Below are 12541 nucleotides of genomic sequence, written 5' to 3' on the forward strand. Positions count from 1 at the left end.
TTTTTTTTTTTTTTTTTTTTTTTTTTTTTTTTTTTTTTGGTACTGGAGATTGATCTTGGGACCTTGCGCTTGCAAGGTAGGCACCAGAACCACTGAGCTAAATAATCCCTGAAAATTTTTTATAAAATTAAAAATATTAATAACTACAATAATACATTCAGAGAAAAGCAATGTAGAAAGGTATAAATGGGACATCCAAAACTTAAAATATGGGACATAATGGAGTTCAAGCATAAACATCTTATTAGCATTTATTTTTTATTTTTGTAAAACTTGGTTGCTATAGTTTTTTTAAATATTTCATTATAATAAAAAGATAAAGTGTGGGCTGGGCATGGTGGCACACACCTGTAATCCCAGCACTCAGGAGGCTGAGGCAGGAGGATCGCTGTGAGGTCAAGATCAGCCTGAGCTACATAGTGAGCTCCAGGTTAGTCTCACTACACAGTTAGACTCTGTTTCAAAAAACCAAAAAAAAAAAAAAAAAAAAAAAGATAAAGTGTGTTTTTGTGAATCACATTTATTTATGCTCTCATCTCAGACTTTCCTTTTTTAGTAAATATGGTATTTGATTTTATTTATTTTCCCCCTTCTGTTTCTGGCTCTTTAAAATACATTGATAGATTATTTATTAAAACCTTTTTTCCAGCTTTAATTGAGTTTATTGGTACATTTTAGGGATACAGTACAGTTACATTCATTGTTGGGATCTTGTACCTCTACATGACAGGTCTTAGTTCTCATTTTTTCCCCTTGTCCCTGCCCTCCCTTCACCCCCTCCTCCCCTCCCCATCTACAAACACTTTATTTCCATCTTTTCATTATCTCACATTTTTTTCTTTTCCCTTTTCACCCTTCCCCTAACCGTCCCACCTTCCCTACACCTTTAGCTCCTTTCTTCCCATTTCTCAATGTCGGTAATCTTATTAGGATCTTCTGTATTATTGCAGATTATTCACACCCGAGAAACTATTCAGTATTTACACATGTGTGCCTTATTTATTTCACTTAGGAGTGTATCTTCAATATGTATCCATTTTCCTATGAATGAATCTATTTTCTCATTCTTTATGGCTGAGTAATATTCCATTTTATAGAAAAACCACATCTTCTTTATCCAGTTTCCAATTGATGGGCAAATAGGCTGTTTCCAAGTTTTAGCTATTACAAACTGTGCTGCTGTGAACATGGGTGTGCATATATCACTGTGATATGATTCTTTTAGTTATTTTGGAAAGGTATCCAGCAGAGGGATGGCTGGGTAAAACAGTCCCAGCTCTTTGAGGTATCTCCATATTGACTTCCATAGTAGTTGCACCAGTCTGCACTCCCACCAACAATGGAGAAGGGTTCCTTTCTCCCCACAACCCCGCCAACATTGTTATTGTGTGATTTCTTGATAGCAGCCATTCTTTGTGGGGTGAGGTGGAATCTCAGTGTTGTTTTCATCTGCATCTCTTGAATGACCAGTGATGTGGAACACTTTTTCATATATTTACTTGCTTCTTTGACTTCTTTGTCTGATAAATGTCTGTTCATTTCAGATGCCCATTTTTTAATAGGGTCTGTTCCTCAGACAAAGGACTATTATCAAGAATATATAAAAACCTTTTTTAAATTTGTTTTATTTTATTAGTATATATTTGCAATACATAATGATTATAGTCCTTATGGGAAGTTAGTACAAGCACATAACATATCTCAATTCTTTTTTTCATCCCACTCCCTCTCCTCACTTTGCCGTCCCTCCATCCCTCTCCATTTCAGGAAGATCTATTTCCCTATTTTCTATTATCCGTCTTTTCTTTTGCTCTTTATTTATAATTTGGATTTCTCTTATAAGAGAAACCATGTGATATTTAAACTTGTGGGTTCTGATTTATTTCACTTAAAATTATGGTCTCACAGTGCATCCATTTTCCTACAGGAAGCTCAAGTTTCTTTCTTTATGGCAGAGTTGTGCTCTATTGGATATAAATATCTCATTTTCTTTATCCATTCATCTGTTGATGGACATAGGCTGCTTCCAGAATTTAACTATTATGAACTGTGCTGCTATGAACATGGGTATGAATATATTACTGAAATATGAGGATTTTTTAACTCTTTCAGGAAGATACCCAGGAGAGGAATCTCCATACTGGGTAGTAATGTATACAGTAATGTAAACTGGTAATTGTACTAGTTTACATTACCACTAACAATGTACAATGGTTCCTTTGTCCCCACAACCTTGCTAGCATTTATTATTAATTTGATTTCCTGATGATAGCTATTCTTTCTGGAGTAATATGGAATCTCAGTATTGTTTTAAATTTGCATTTCTCTAGTGACTGGAAATGTTGGGCATTTCTTCAGTATTTATGGGTCTTACATACTTCGGTGAGGTGTCTATTCATTTCACTTGTCCATTTTTGACGGGGTCTTTTATTTTGGAGAGTCTAATTTTTGTAGGTATTTATATATTCTAGATATTAGTCATCTGTCAAAAGAATAGCTGGCAAAAATTTTTCCCATTCTGCACGATTTTTTTACTCTTTTGTTTCTTTTGCTGTGTAGAAGCTTTCTAATTTCATATACCCCATTTGTTGATTTTTGGTAATTTTTTCCTGAGCAACCTGAGTTCTATTCAGAAAATCCTTGCCTATGCCTATGATTTCAAGAGTTTTGCCTTAGTATGGCTGTTGTTTAGATGTCCCCCCACCAAAAAAAATCGATTTTCAGAGGTGGCACTATCTAGAGTGTGTGATGCTGGGATTGATTCATAGTGCAATGCTAGGATTTAAGGGCACTAGAATTAAGGCTGTGAGGGTCACTCACCCTAAGAATGGGTAGCCTGGAGAAGGTATAAGAAAAAAAAAGGAGGCTTGTTGCTTGCCTCTTGCTTGCTTTTGCTGTCTTCTGCCTGCCATGAATAGTTTCTCCTTTGCAGTACCCCTCTGGCATGCCACCCTGCCTTGGAGCCACCCAATTATAGACTGAAACCTCTAAACACTGTGATCCAAATAAGCTTTTTCCTCCTTTTACTTTAGGTGTCTAGTATTTTCTCTCAGCCACAAGAAGAGCAACTAAGTCAGGCCTATCCAGCATTATCTTCCAGTGGTTTAAGTGTTTCTGCTTTAACATTCAGATTTTTAATGCATTTTTATTTTAGTTTAGTATATGATGAGATATATGGGTCTCTCTTCAATCTTCTGCATGTGGATAGCCAGTTTTCCCAACATCATTTTTAAGAGGCTGTCTTTTCTTCAGTGTATGTTTCTGGGCCTTTTATCAAAGATCAAATTGGCACAATATAGTTATCAATGCTAGATATGCCATTCTAACTTCACCAGTGTTTGTGTGCTCTCACTTTTCTGTTGAGAAGTTGACTTCTGTGTCATGTACAGACATGCACAACTACCACCCCATGAGATACAGAACTCTATTCACTTTCAGAAACTCCTGAGTCCTCCCCTTGTAGTCAAACTCACCTGAATCCTACTTCCCAAATCAATGGTAATATTTGACCTGTACTCCGTGTCTTTAATTTTATCATTTCAAAGCTGTTATATAAACGATATACACTTTCTAATCTTTTTGTGTTTGGACTTTTCACTCAGTATAATGTCTTCAAGATCCACCTAATACGTAGGATGTATTAATCATTTGTTGCTTTGCTTTCTGAATGCTATTCCATTATATGGATATACAGTTTCTCTAGTCACAAAAGGAAGGACATGTGTTTGTTTCCAGTTTATCTATTATAAATAGTGCTTGCATAAATATTTGTGCACAGGTTTTTAAGTGAACATAATTTTCCTTTCTCTAGGAAAAATGCCTATTGTAGACTTCTGTGTGGTATTATGGTATATGTTTAACTTTTTCAGAAAATTAAAAAGTAGAGTAGCTGAAGTAGCCATTTTATTATCTCACCAGCAATGTATAACTAATCTACTCTCTCTAAATCCTTTTCAATATTCAAATGTTCAAGTTTCAAAACTCTGAGCATTTTTTCATTTACCCGCTCCTACATTAAATCTGTTTCTCTAGTGAGCACTGACTGATACACCACTCTAAAAGGTATGTAGTGATATCTTATGTGGGTTTTGTTTTGTCTGAGGCCTCTATGCTTGGCTTATAGTTGGGGTCTTCTCCCATCTCACATGGAGATCTCTCTGTGTCTCTGTCCTAATCTCCTCTTCTTACCAATGCATTGCTAATGTTGAATTAAGTCTCTACCAACTGGTTTTGTTTTAACTTAATTGAATTTTTAACATTGCATCTCTAAATGCAGCAATATTCAGAGATGTTTGGGGTTAGGATTTTAGCATTTGAATATTAGAGGGATAAATTTCTGCATATAAGAGTGTCCTTAATAAATGTTTGCAGAATAAATCCATCATATAATTTTCTTTATGGTTAAAATAAATTTAATGCAGATTACACTACTAAAAACAATAAGTAACTTAATTTGCCTGTAGCATAAAGAATGAAAATGAAAATCATAAAGATAATATTCTGAATATTTTGCACTAATGAGAATAAATAAATAAATAACAAGTTGTATTATTTTGAGTGAGGAAAAAGAAGGATACATAATGTAAGCTGAACTCTACATTTCATAAGGGAAGTCAACGATCCACTGTTTCGTATGATAAGCTAAAAGTTGAAATACACATTTTCCCCAATGCTAGGGCACAAAACCCAACACACAAAACTTAATGGAAGAGAGGTTTATTTTTGCTTGCATTTTAGTCCATAGTTAATTGAAAGCTATAGCAGAGGAAAGTCGCTCACATCATGACTGTTAGGAAGCGGAGAGAGAAGGGAGGATCCAGGGAGGAAGATACAACCTTTCAGGTCACACTTCCATTGACCTACCTCTAACCAGGGCTCACCTCCTAATAGAAAGTTAGCTGCAGTGCCCCCATAATCAAATCACCTTCCAAAAGCCTAGCCTATGAGTAAGTGAGGCTCTTAGGGGACATCTAGATATTGCAGAACACCTGAAGAAGGAGGAGGAGGAGAAGGACGAGGAGGAGGAGGAGGAGGAGGGAATAAAAAAGGTAGCAGTAGCAAGCAGTGACCACAACAGGATTGAGGAACACTGGCAACTTGCACTCCCTTCTCGGGCCTTGGGAATGAAGACACACACTACTGCATTACTACTACATCAAGAAAGCATGCAAAATTAAAAAGGAAACTCAGATCTTGGAGAGCCTTAAATAATACTAAGATAAAATTTATTCTTCAGATAGAAAGCCTCACAGTCAAACTCATAGTGCTCGCTATTGCTGCTGGCCTGGTCGTATTTTGGCAATTAAAGGCGCCGGAATAGCAATTATTAACAGAGAAGTAAGTCATGTTATGGGATGAGAGAGGCTAATATGTGAGTAGAATTTGGAAATACCCAGAAACTTCTCTGTAAAGAATCACATCACAAACCTCTCTAGTCTCTGATTTGCCTGTGAAAAAAAAATCATAGGGGCTGCCCAGAATTTTGATAAACCTTGCTTGGTTTCCAGCTTGAATCCAGATGCTGTAAGCATCTCTTACTTGAGAAGAAACAGAAGGGTACTATGGTGTCATTTAGTCCAAGAAAGCCTCTTCCTCTTGTGCACAGTTCAGCTCTCCACCTCTGAACAGAGTAGAAGACAGGTAAGGGTATATATCAAGACCTACCTTATTTATAGAATTTGTTAAGGTTTTATCTAAGTTTATAATTTTTCCACTCTGGATACTACATACATGGGGTCCTAAAACTTCCTTCAGGGAAGAGGAGGGGACATGCAGCTTCCTTCTGAAAACTGGGTACTAGTAGCCTCGACTTGATGGAGTTATCCATATCACTGTCCATTCTGATCCGTCACCCCACTCCACCTCTCCCAGCCATTCAAATCTGCTGCTGTCACAGGGAGAACACTGCTTCTTACACTCAGCGAGCAACGTAAATGTGGGCATTACATCCCAGGTCTGAGCTGCTGTAAATCCAGGTTTCATTGTCTTACATCTTTCCAATGCTATCCCCATGGAACATCTGAGAAGACACCAGAAAGGAGCAGTCAGCCAAAGTGAAATAAATGAGGTTTTTTTTTTTCATTGACTATTTACAAAGATAGCCATAGTTAAGGGAAATTGATGATGCAAAGTAAAGCACCTTAAGGCAAGCTATAGAGAAAAATACATAGACCAGTTACTGGAATGACTAGAAAGACAATCAGTTGATGGAATGAGAATGTAATCGCAACTACAGTTGAAGCAGGAGAGGATGACCAGGCAAGTGGAGAAAAACTGTCATTGCCAACACACAACCCAGCGGGCAGAAATCCAGAATCTGAAACACTTGAATCTCGCCACATGCCATCCAGTCTCCTGGTGGTGTCTCCAGGGGCTCTAAAAGCACTTGTTCAAACTGGAGTTCCCTGAGCACAAACAACAGGGATTTTCAGTTTCCTCCCACATCTTCGTTGGGGTGTGTAAGGATGGGAGATTGTCTCTCTCAGGGAGCTCATGATGGATGTATTTATATCTGGATGCATCTCAGCCCCCCGAAGGAGGATGTGTGGTCTTTCCAGCTGGGGCCTTTGGTCCAAGTGTCACTGGTAAATCAGGCAGCCGTGGCTGCCTTTGTGAGGCAAGGGAGGCTTCAAGACCCTGATATCTACTCCTGACTGGCTTCTGTCCACCGGTCCTGTTTCTCCTTTCGTGTTTTATTGGCTTTCCTTCCCCTCGTTCCTGGAGGTTTTCATGATAGATCTTATTTAATACATCATTTTGGCAGCGAACTTGGATTTGCCCTCAGATTTGCTCTGCTTTCTCGTGTGCTGTCCACAGTTCTGTGGTGCAGTCTGTGGTCAAAACAGTGGACCCTGAGGCAACACTGCTGAGTTCTTCCCACGGTGTCAAATAGGGACAAATCACTCATCCTCTTGTGCTCCAACCCAATCCACTGTAAAATGGAAAGAATGCTCGCACCCTGTAGGTCCTTGAGAAGATTCAAAGATAAAAATATCCGGTAAACTCTCGCTCACCTTCTATCTTTCATTCAGACATAAGGTGCTGCTGTCTGCATTAAAATCTCCGTGAACCTGTCACTTTACGATCCAAGCTCTGCACTTGCATTTCACTCAAAGATACCTCACATAAAAGCTTTCATCTGCAAAGTAAATTCTACAAAACATCTTCTGGGAAAAGAAATTGAGTAGGTTTGTAGTGCACACTTCACAGCACAGCACACTATGCTTTCTTTAAATATTTTCATAGCTCAAGTAGCTCTTTCAGTGGCTCTCCGACCTCAAACCCACTTGCTCTTTGACCTTTATATTCCTGGCCAGCTCTGCTCCAGCTCAAATTCTACTCCCACACTGTGCACCAAAATCCTTCTATGTGCTCAGCAAAGCTATTTTATGCCCTAAAAGGCACATTGGTGGCCAGCTTCAATTATTTAAGACACATTAGCAATTGCTCTTAACACACAGAGCTGTCCGCAAAAAGAATTAGGAATGAATTTTTTTCCTTCGCTTTTCCTTGCATGCTCTAATCCTTTCAATTATGTCTTCTTTATTTTTCCAATTAACCCAAAGCATCTACTACCATTACGCCCCCTCATTCATGCATTCATTCATTAAGTAAGTACTGAGAACACAGCATCCACACATGAAGTTAGACACAAGGGAAACAGAAGTGCTCCTGACTTCGATTTCTGACACACCGAGCTATGTAGCTGTTATGCTTTAGATCTGGAATTCCTGTCTAAAGTCTCATGTGCTCAGAGGTGAAACTTTTGAAAGGTAATTGTACTCATCAATGAATTAGTCCATTCATGAGTTCGTAGCTGAATGTGCTGTTAGGAGATAGTATCTAGTCCCAAGAAGCTGTCACTAGTGGCGTTCCTTTGGAGAGAGCATCTCCCTCCCCGCTGCACTCTTCCTCCTCTGCTTCCTGGCTCCGGGGAGATGAGGAGCTATCCTATCCTCCACCAGGCCTTTCCACCATGCTATTTCTGCCTTGGAGCCAGCTAAAGATAGAACTCACTGGAAACTGTGAGTCAAATAAACCTCTTTTCCTTTAAATTGTGGGTGTCGGGTATTTATTTTGTCCCACAACGGGGAAGTAGCTAATACATGAGTACACCAGGGCCAGAAATCCTCACACCTGTCTGAGCAAATGGTAGCATTGCCCTCATGCCCCAAAGCAAGGTTTCTTAATCCTATACAGATCGATCACATTTAGTCACAAATATGATCCAGGCTCTTCGTATTTTTCAATTTTTTACCTAAGAGAAAATTTCTGGCCCAGTTCAGCACAATGCCTCAGACCGTAGTTCTTTCTTATTCTCATAGACCCCACTTTAGATTTTTCTCTTCCTTGCTCAATAAATTCAAGACACATAACTTCTGGAATGAATTGCTGAGATCCATGTGTATGACTGGACTTTAGAATTTTACTGTGTCTGGGCTGGGGATTTAGCTCAGTGGTGCCATGCCTGCCTTGCAAGCACAAAGTCCTGAGTTCAATCCCCGGTACAAAAAAAAAAGAATTTTACTCTGTCTGTAGAAGACCTGTACAACAGTAGAGAGAGCACTTGTAGTCAATAATAATTGGTTTTGACATGACTGAATAGCTTCTCTGGTGTAAGAAACTGAAAGTGTAAATAAGGATCAAAAGATATAATAGATAATGTGAAATAGGAAGAAAAGGGACAAAGGAAAAGGGGAAATGGGCAGGGGAGGGGAAAGGAAAGAAGGGAATGGAATTAACATGAGAAAATTAAGAAATGGAAACAAAGTCTTTGTAAACAGGGAGGGGTGGCAGGGTCAAAGGGAGGGTGGGGGAGTGGGGGAAAAAAAGAACCAAGACCTGTCATGTAAAGGTACAAATTCCCAATGATGAATGTAACTGTAGTGTATACCTAAAAAGTACCAATAAAGTCATAATTGGTTTTTTTCTTTTTTTTTTTCCTCATTGAGTTTATTGGTACATTTTAGGCATACAGTACAGTTACATTCACTATTGAGATCTTGTGCCTTTACGTGACAGGTCTTGGTTCTCATTTTTTCCCCTTGTCCCTGCCCTCCCTTCACCCCCTTCCCCTCCCCATTTACAAACATTTTATTTCCATTTTTTCCTTTTCTCCTATTTTTTTTCTCTCCCTTATTCCCTTTCCCCTACCCTTCCCACTTTCCCTACACCTTTAGCCCTTTTCTTCCCACTTCACATTGTTAGTTGTCTCATTAGGATCTTATGTACTGTTATAGTTTATTCACACCAGAGAAATAATTGGTGTTTAATCCAAGTTCTATGGCTCTCCAGCCTTTGATCTCCTTAACCTCTATAAGCCTTTGTTTGTTCCCAATAAAACAGGAATGGTGATTCCCACATAGCACAGTAGCCCTGAAAATCAGATATCGTGCAGCAGTCGCTCAGTTCTTGTTTCCATTCCCAGGGGCACCAGTGGAGAGTTTATGAGCATGAATCCAACCATCCCAAGTGGTGGCATGGAACCCACAACAGTGAATACAAGTAGCTCGACTGTTGTTCCACCTGTCGACAACGAGCTCCTGATCCCAGAATGGCTGATCATCATCACTCTGACGGGGCTGGCTGGAAATGCAATTGTGCTCTGGCTCCTGGGATTCCACACACACAGGAACTCCATCTCAGTCTACATCCTCAACCTGGCTGCCGCTGACTTCCTTTTCCTCTGCAGCTTCATCATATTCTATCTGGGGAAACTCACTGACAACATTAACCACGTGTACTACCTATACTTACACACCATGGGGTTGTCCTCCTACATCACAGGCCTCAGTATGGTCAGCACCATCAGCTCCGAGCGCTGCCTGTCAGTCCTGTTCCCCATCTGGTACCACTGCCACCACCCAAGACACATGTCAGCTGTCACATGTGCCCTGCTCTGGGCTCTGTCCCTGCTTCTTATCAGTCTGATATACACCTTCTGCAGCTTACTGTTTATAAGGAAATACAGTCTATATCTGATAATGCACTTTATCACAGCTGCATGGCTGATCTTTTTATTTGTGATCCTCTCTGGGTCCAGCCTGGCCCTGCTGGTCAGGATCCTATGTGGATTCAAGAGGCTGTGACTGACCAGGCTGTATGTGACCCTCTGGCTCTCAGTGCTGATTTTCCTCCTCTGTGGCCTGCCTGTAGGCATCCTGTGGTTTGTGTGCTTCACGATTCGTTTTATGATTTCATATGATCTCTGGAGTATTTCTTTTTTTCTTTCTAGCATCAGTAGCAGTGCCAACCCCATCATTTATTTCTTTGTCGGCTCCTTTAGGCAGAAACAGCATCAGCAGCTGCAGCAGAAGTCACTGAAGCTGGTTCTCCAGAAGGCCCTGGAGGACTCACCTGAGGAGGAGAAACGTGGAGAAAGTCTCCTCAATACAGTGTGGAGATGTCCGGATTCCTTTAATGTTCTAGCATTCACTCAGAGAAGGAATACCTCTAGAAGATTACATATGTAATTGTGAAGGATCCTAACCCTTTACAAATATAGGTATATTTGTACATACCAATAAAAACATACATAGAGATAGAGAGACATGGATGCAGACATATGTCCACATATCTATGATTCTCTGTGGTTAATTTCATAAACAACAGCAAAATTAAATTATTGTAACATAAACCATATAGCTATAAAAACTAAACTATTTACAAGCCTGTGCTTTCTCTCACCATATGCATGTTTGCGTATGCATGGGCACATGTGTAGAGTTATTTGTGGCTGTTGTCTACCTGAACACCAGGCTGAAAATGTGCATGATCAGAGAGTTATCGATTAACAGCCATCACTCAGCATTTCTCAATCAGTCAACGGATTATTCAATCAATTTAAATAAAATAACTTCTTGCTAAATGGCTGTACTGTTCTTTATTTTAACCACCCATCATATCTTTTTTTTCATTCATTAATTTGATTGATACATTTTAGGTATACAATATGCCGACATTCATTATTGGAAATTTGCAGCTTTACATATATATCTTGGATCTTATTTTTCCCCCATTCCCCTGCCCTCCCTTCAGTCCCTCCACCCCTCCCTATTTACAAAGACTTTGTTTCCATGCTTTCATTTTCTCATACTTGTTCCTTCCTCTTCTTTCCTTTTCCATATCCCTCCCACTTCCCCTTCCCCTTTGGACTTTTTCTTCCTATTTCACACTATCTATTATGCATTTTTATCCTTTTTATACTTTCAGTTTCTCACACTAGAGCAACTATTTGGTGTCTACATATCTGTGTCCTATTTATTTCACTTAAGACTATGGCCTCAATGTCATCCATTTAGCTATAAATGTCTCTAGTTTCTCATTCTTTATGGCTAAGTAGTACTCCATCTTGTAAACACACACACACACACACACACACACACACACACACACACACACACACACACACATTTTCTTTATCCAGTCTCCAGTTAATGGGCAATTGCACTGTTTCCAAGTTTTAGCTATTACAAACTGTGCCACTGTAAACATGGGTGCACATATATCATTGTAGTATGATTCTTTTAATTCTTTTGGAAAGATACCCAGCAGAGGAGTAGCTGAGTCAAATGGGACCGCTAATCCTAGTTCTTTGAGGTATCTCCACACTGATTTCCACAGTGGCTGCACCAATCTGTACTCTCACCAACAGTGGAGAAAGGTTGCTTTTCTCCACAGCCCAAATAGCATTTGTTTTGGTTGATTTCATGACAGCAGCCATTCTTTTAGGGGTGAGGTGGAATCTCAGTGCTGTTTTCATCTGCATCTCTAGAATGACCAATGATGTTGAATATTTTTTCATATGTTTATTTGCTATTTCTACTTATTTGTCTGAAAAATGTAAGTTCACTTCAGATGCCCATTTTTTGAATGGGTCTTTATATTTGGGAGGTCTGATTTTATTAACTTCTTTATATATTCTAGATAGTAGGCCTTTGTCTGAGGAACAGATGGTAAAAATTTTTTCCCACATTGTGGGTTGCATCTTTACACTATTGGTGGTTTCTCTTGCTGTGCAGATGCTTTTTAATGAGACCCCATTTGTTCATTGTTTGTGCTGCTGGTTCATGTGCAACTGAGGTTTTGTTCATGAAATCTTTTCTTACACCAATGTCTTCAAAAGTTCTACCTAAGCTCTCTTCCAGTCAGTTTAATGTTTCTGTTTTAATATTAAGATCTTTAATCTATTTTGATTTTAGTTTAGTGCATGAGAGATACAGGTCTAGTTTCAAAGTTTGGCAAATTGAAACCCAATTTTTCCAGCACCATTTATTAAAGAGGCTATCTTTCCTCCAGTGAAGGGGTTTGGCTCCTTTGTCAAAGATGAGGTGGCTGAGTGTATATGGAGTTGTTTCTGCACCTTCTAATCTGTTCCACTGATCCTCAGGTAGGTCTGTTTCTTTGCCAGTACCATGCTGTTTTTATTACAGTAGCTTTATAGAATAGTATCAAATTGGGGATTGTGATTCCCCCTACCTTTTCTTTGTTGCCTAGAAATTCTTTTGCTATTCTAGGGCTCTTCTTATTCCAAATGAATTTC

General features: G+C 39.2%; 1 protein-coding gene across 1 annotated transcript in view; it reads left to right on the forward strand.

The window, feature by feature from the left end:
- The window catches only part of LOC104853487 (mas-related G-protein coupled receptor member X2-like), a 16063-nt gene extending 5710 nt beyond the window's left edge, over positions 1 to 10353 (forward strand). Inside the window, exon 2 of the mRNA XM_010611439.2 lies at positions 9428 to 10353. Within this exon, the coding sequence (XP_010609741.2) occupies positions 9428 to 10088 (661 nt within the window). The 3' untranslated portion in view covers positions 10089 to 10353. The remainder of the gene's footprint in view (positions 1 to 9427) is intronic.
- Positions 10354 to 12541: the final 2188 nt, after the last annotated feature.

This window comes from Fukomys damarensis, unplaced genomic scaffold (genome assembly GCF_012274545.1).
Source record: "Fukomys damarensis isolate Sample0158 unplaced genomic scaffold, DMR_v1.0_HiC HiC_scaffold_16, whole genome shotgun sequence".
Taxonomy (NCBI): Eukaryota; Metazoa; Chordata; class Mammalia; order Rodentia; family Bathyergidae; genus Fukomys; species Fukomys damarensis.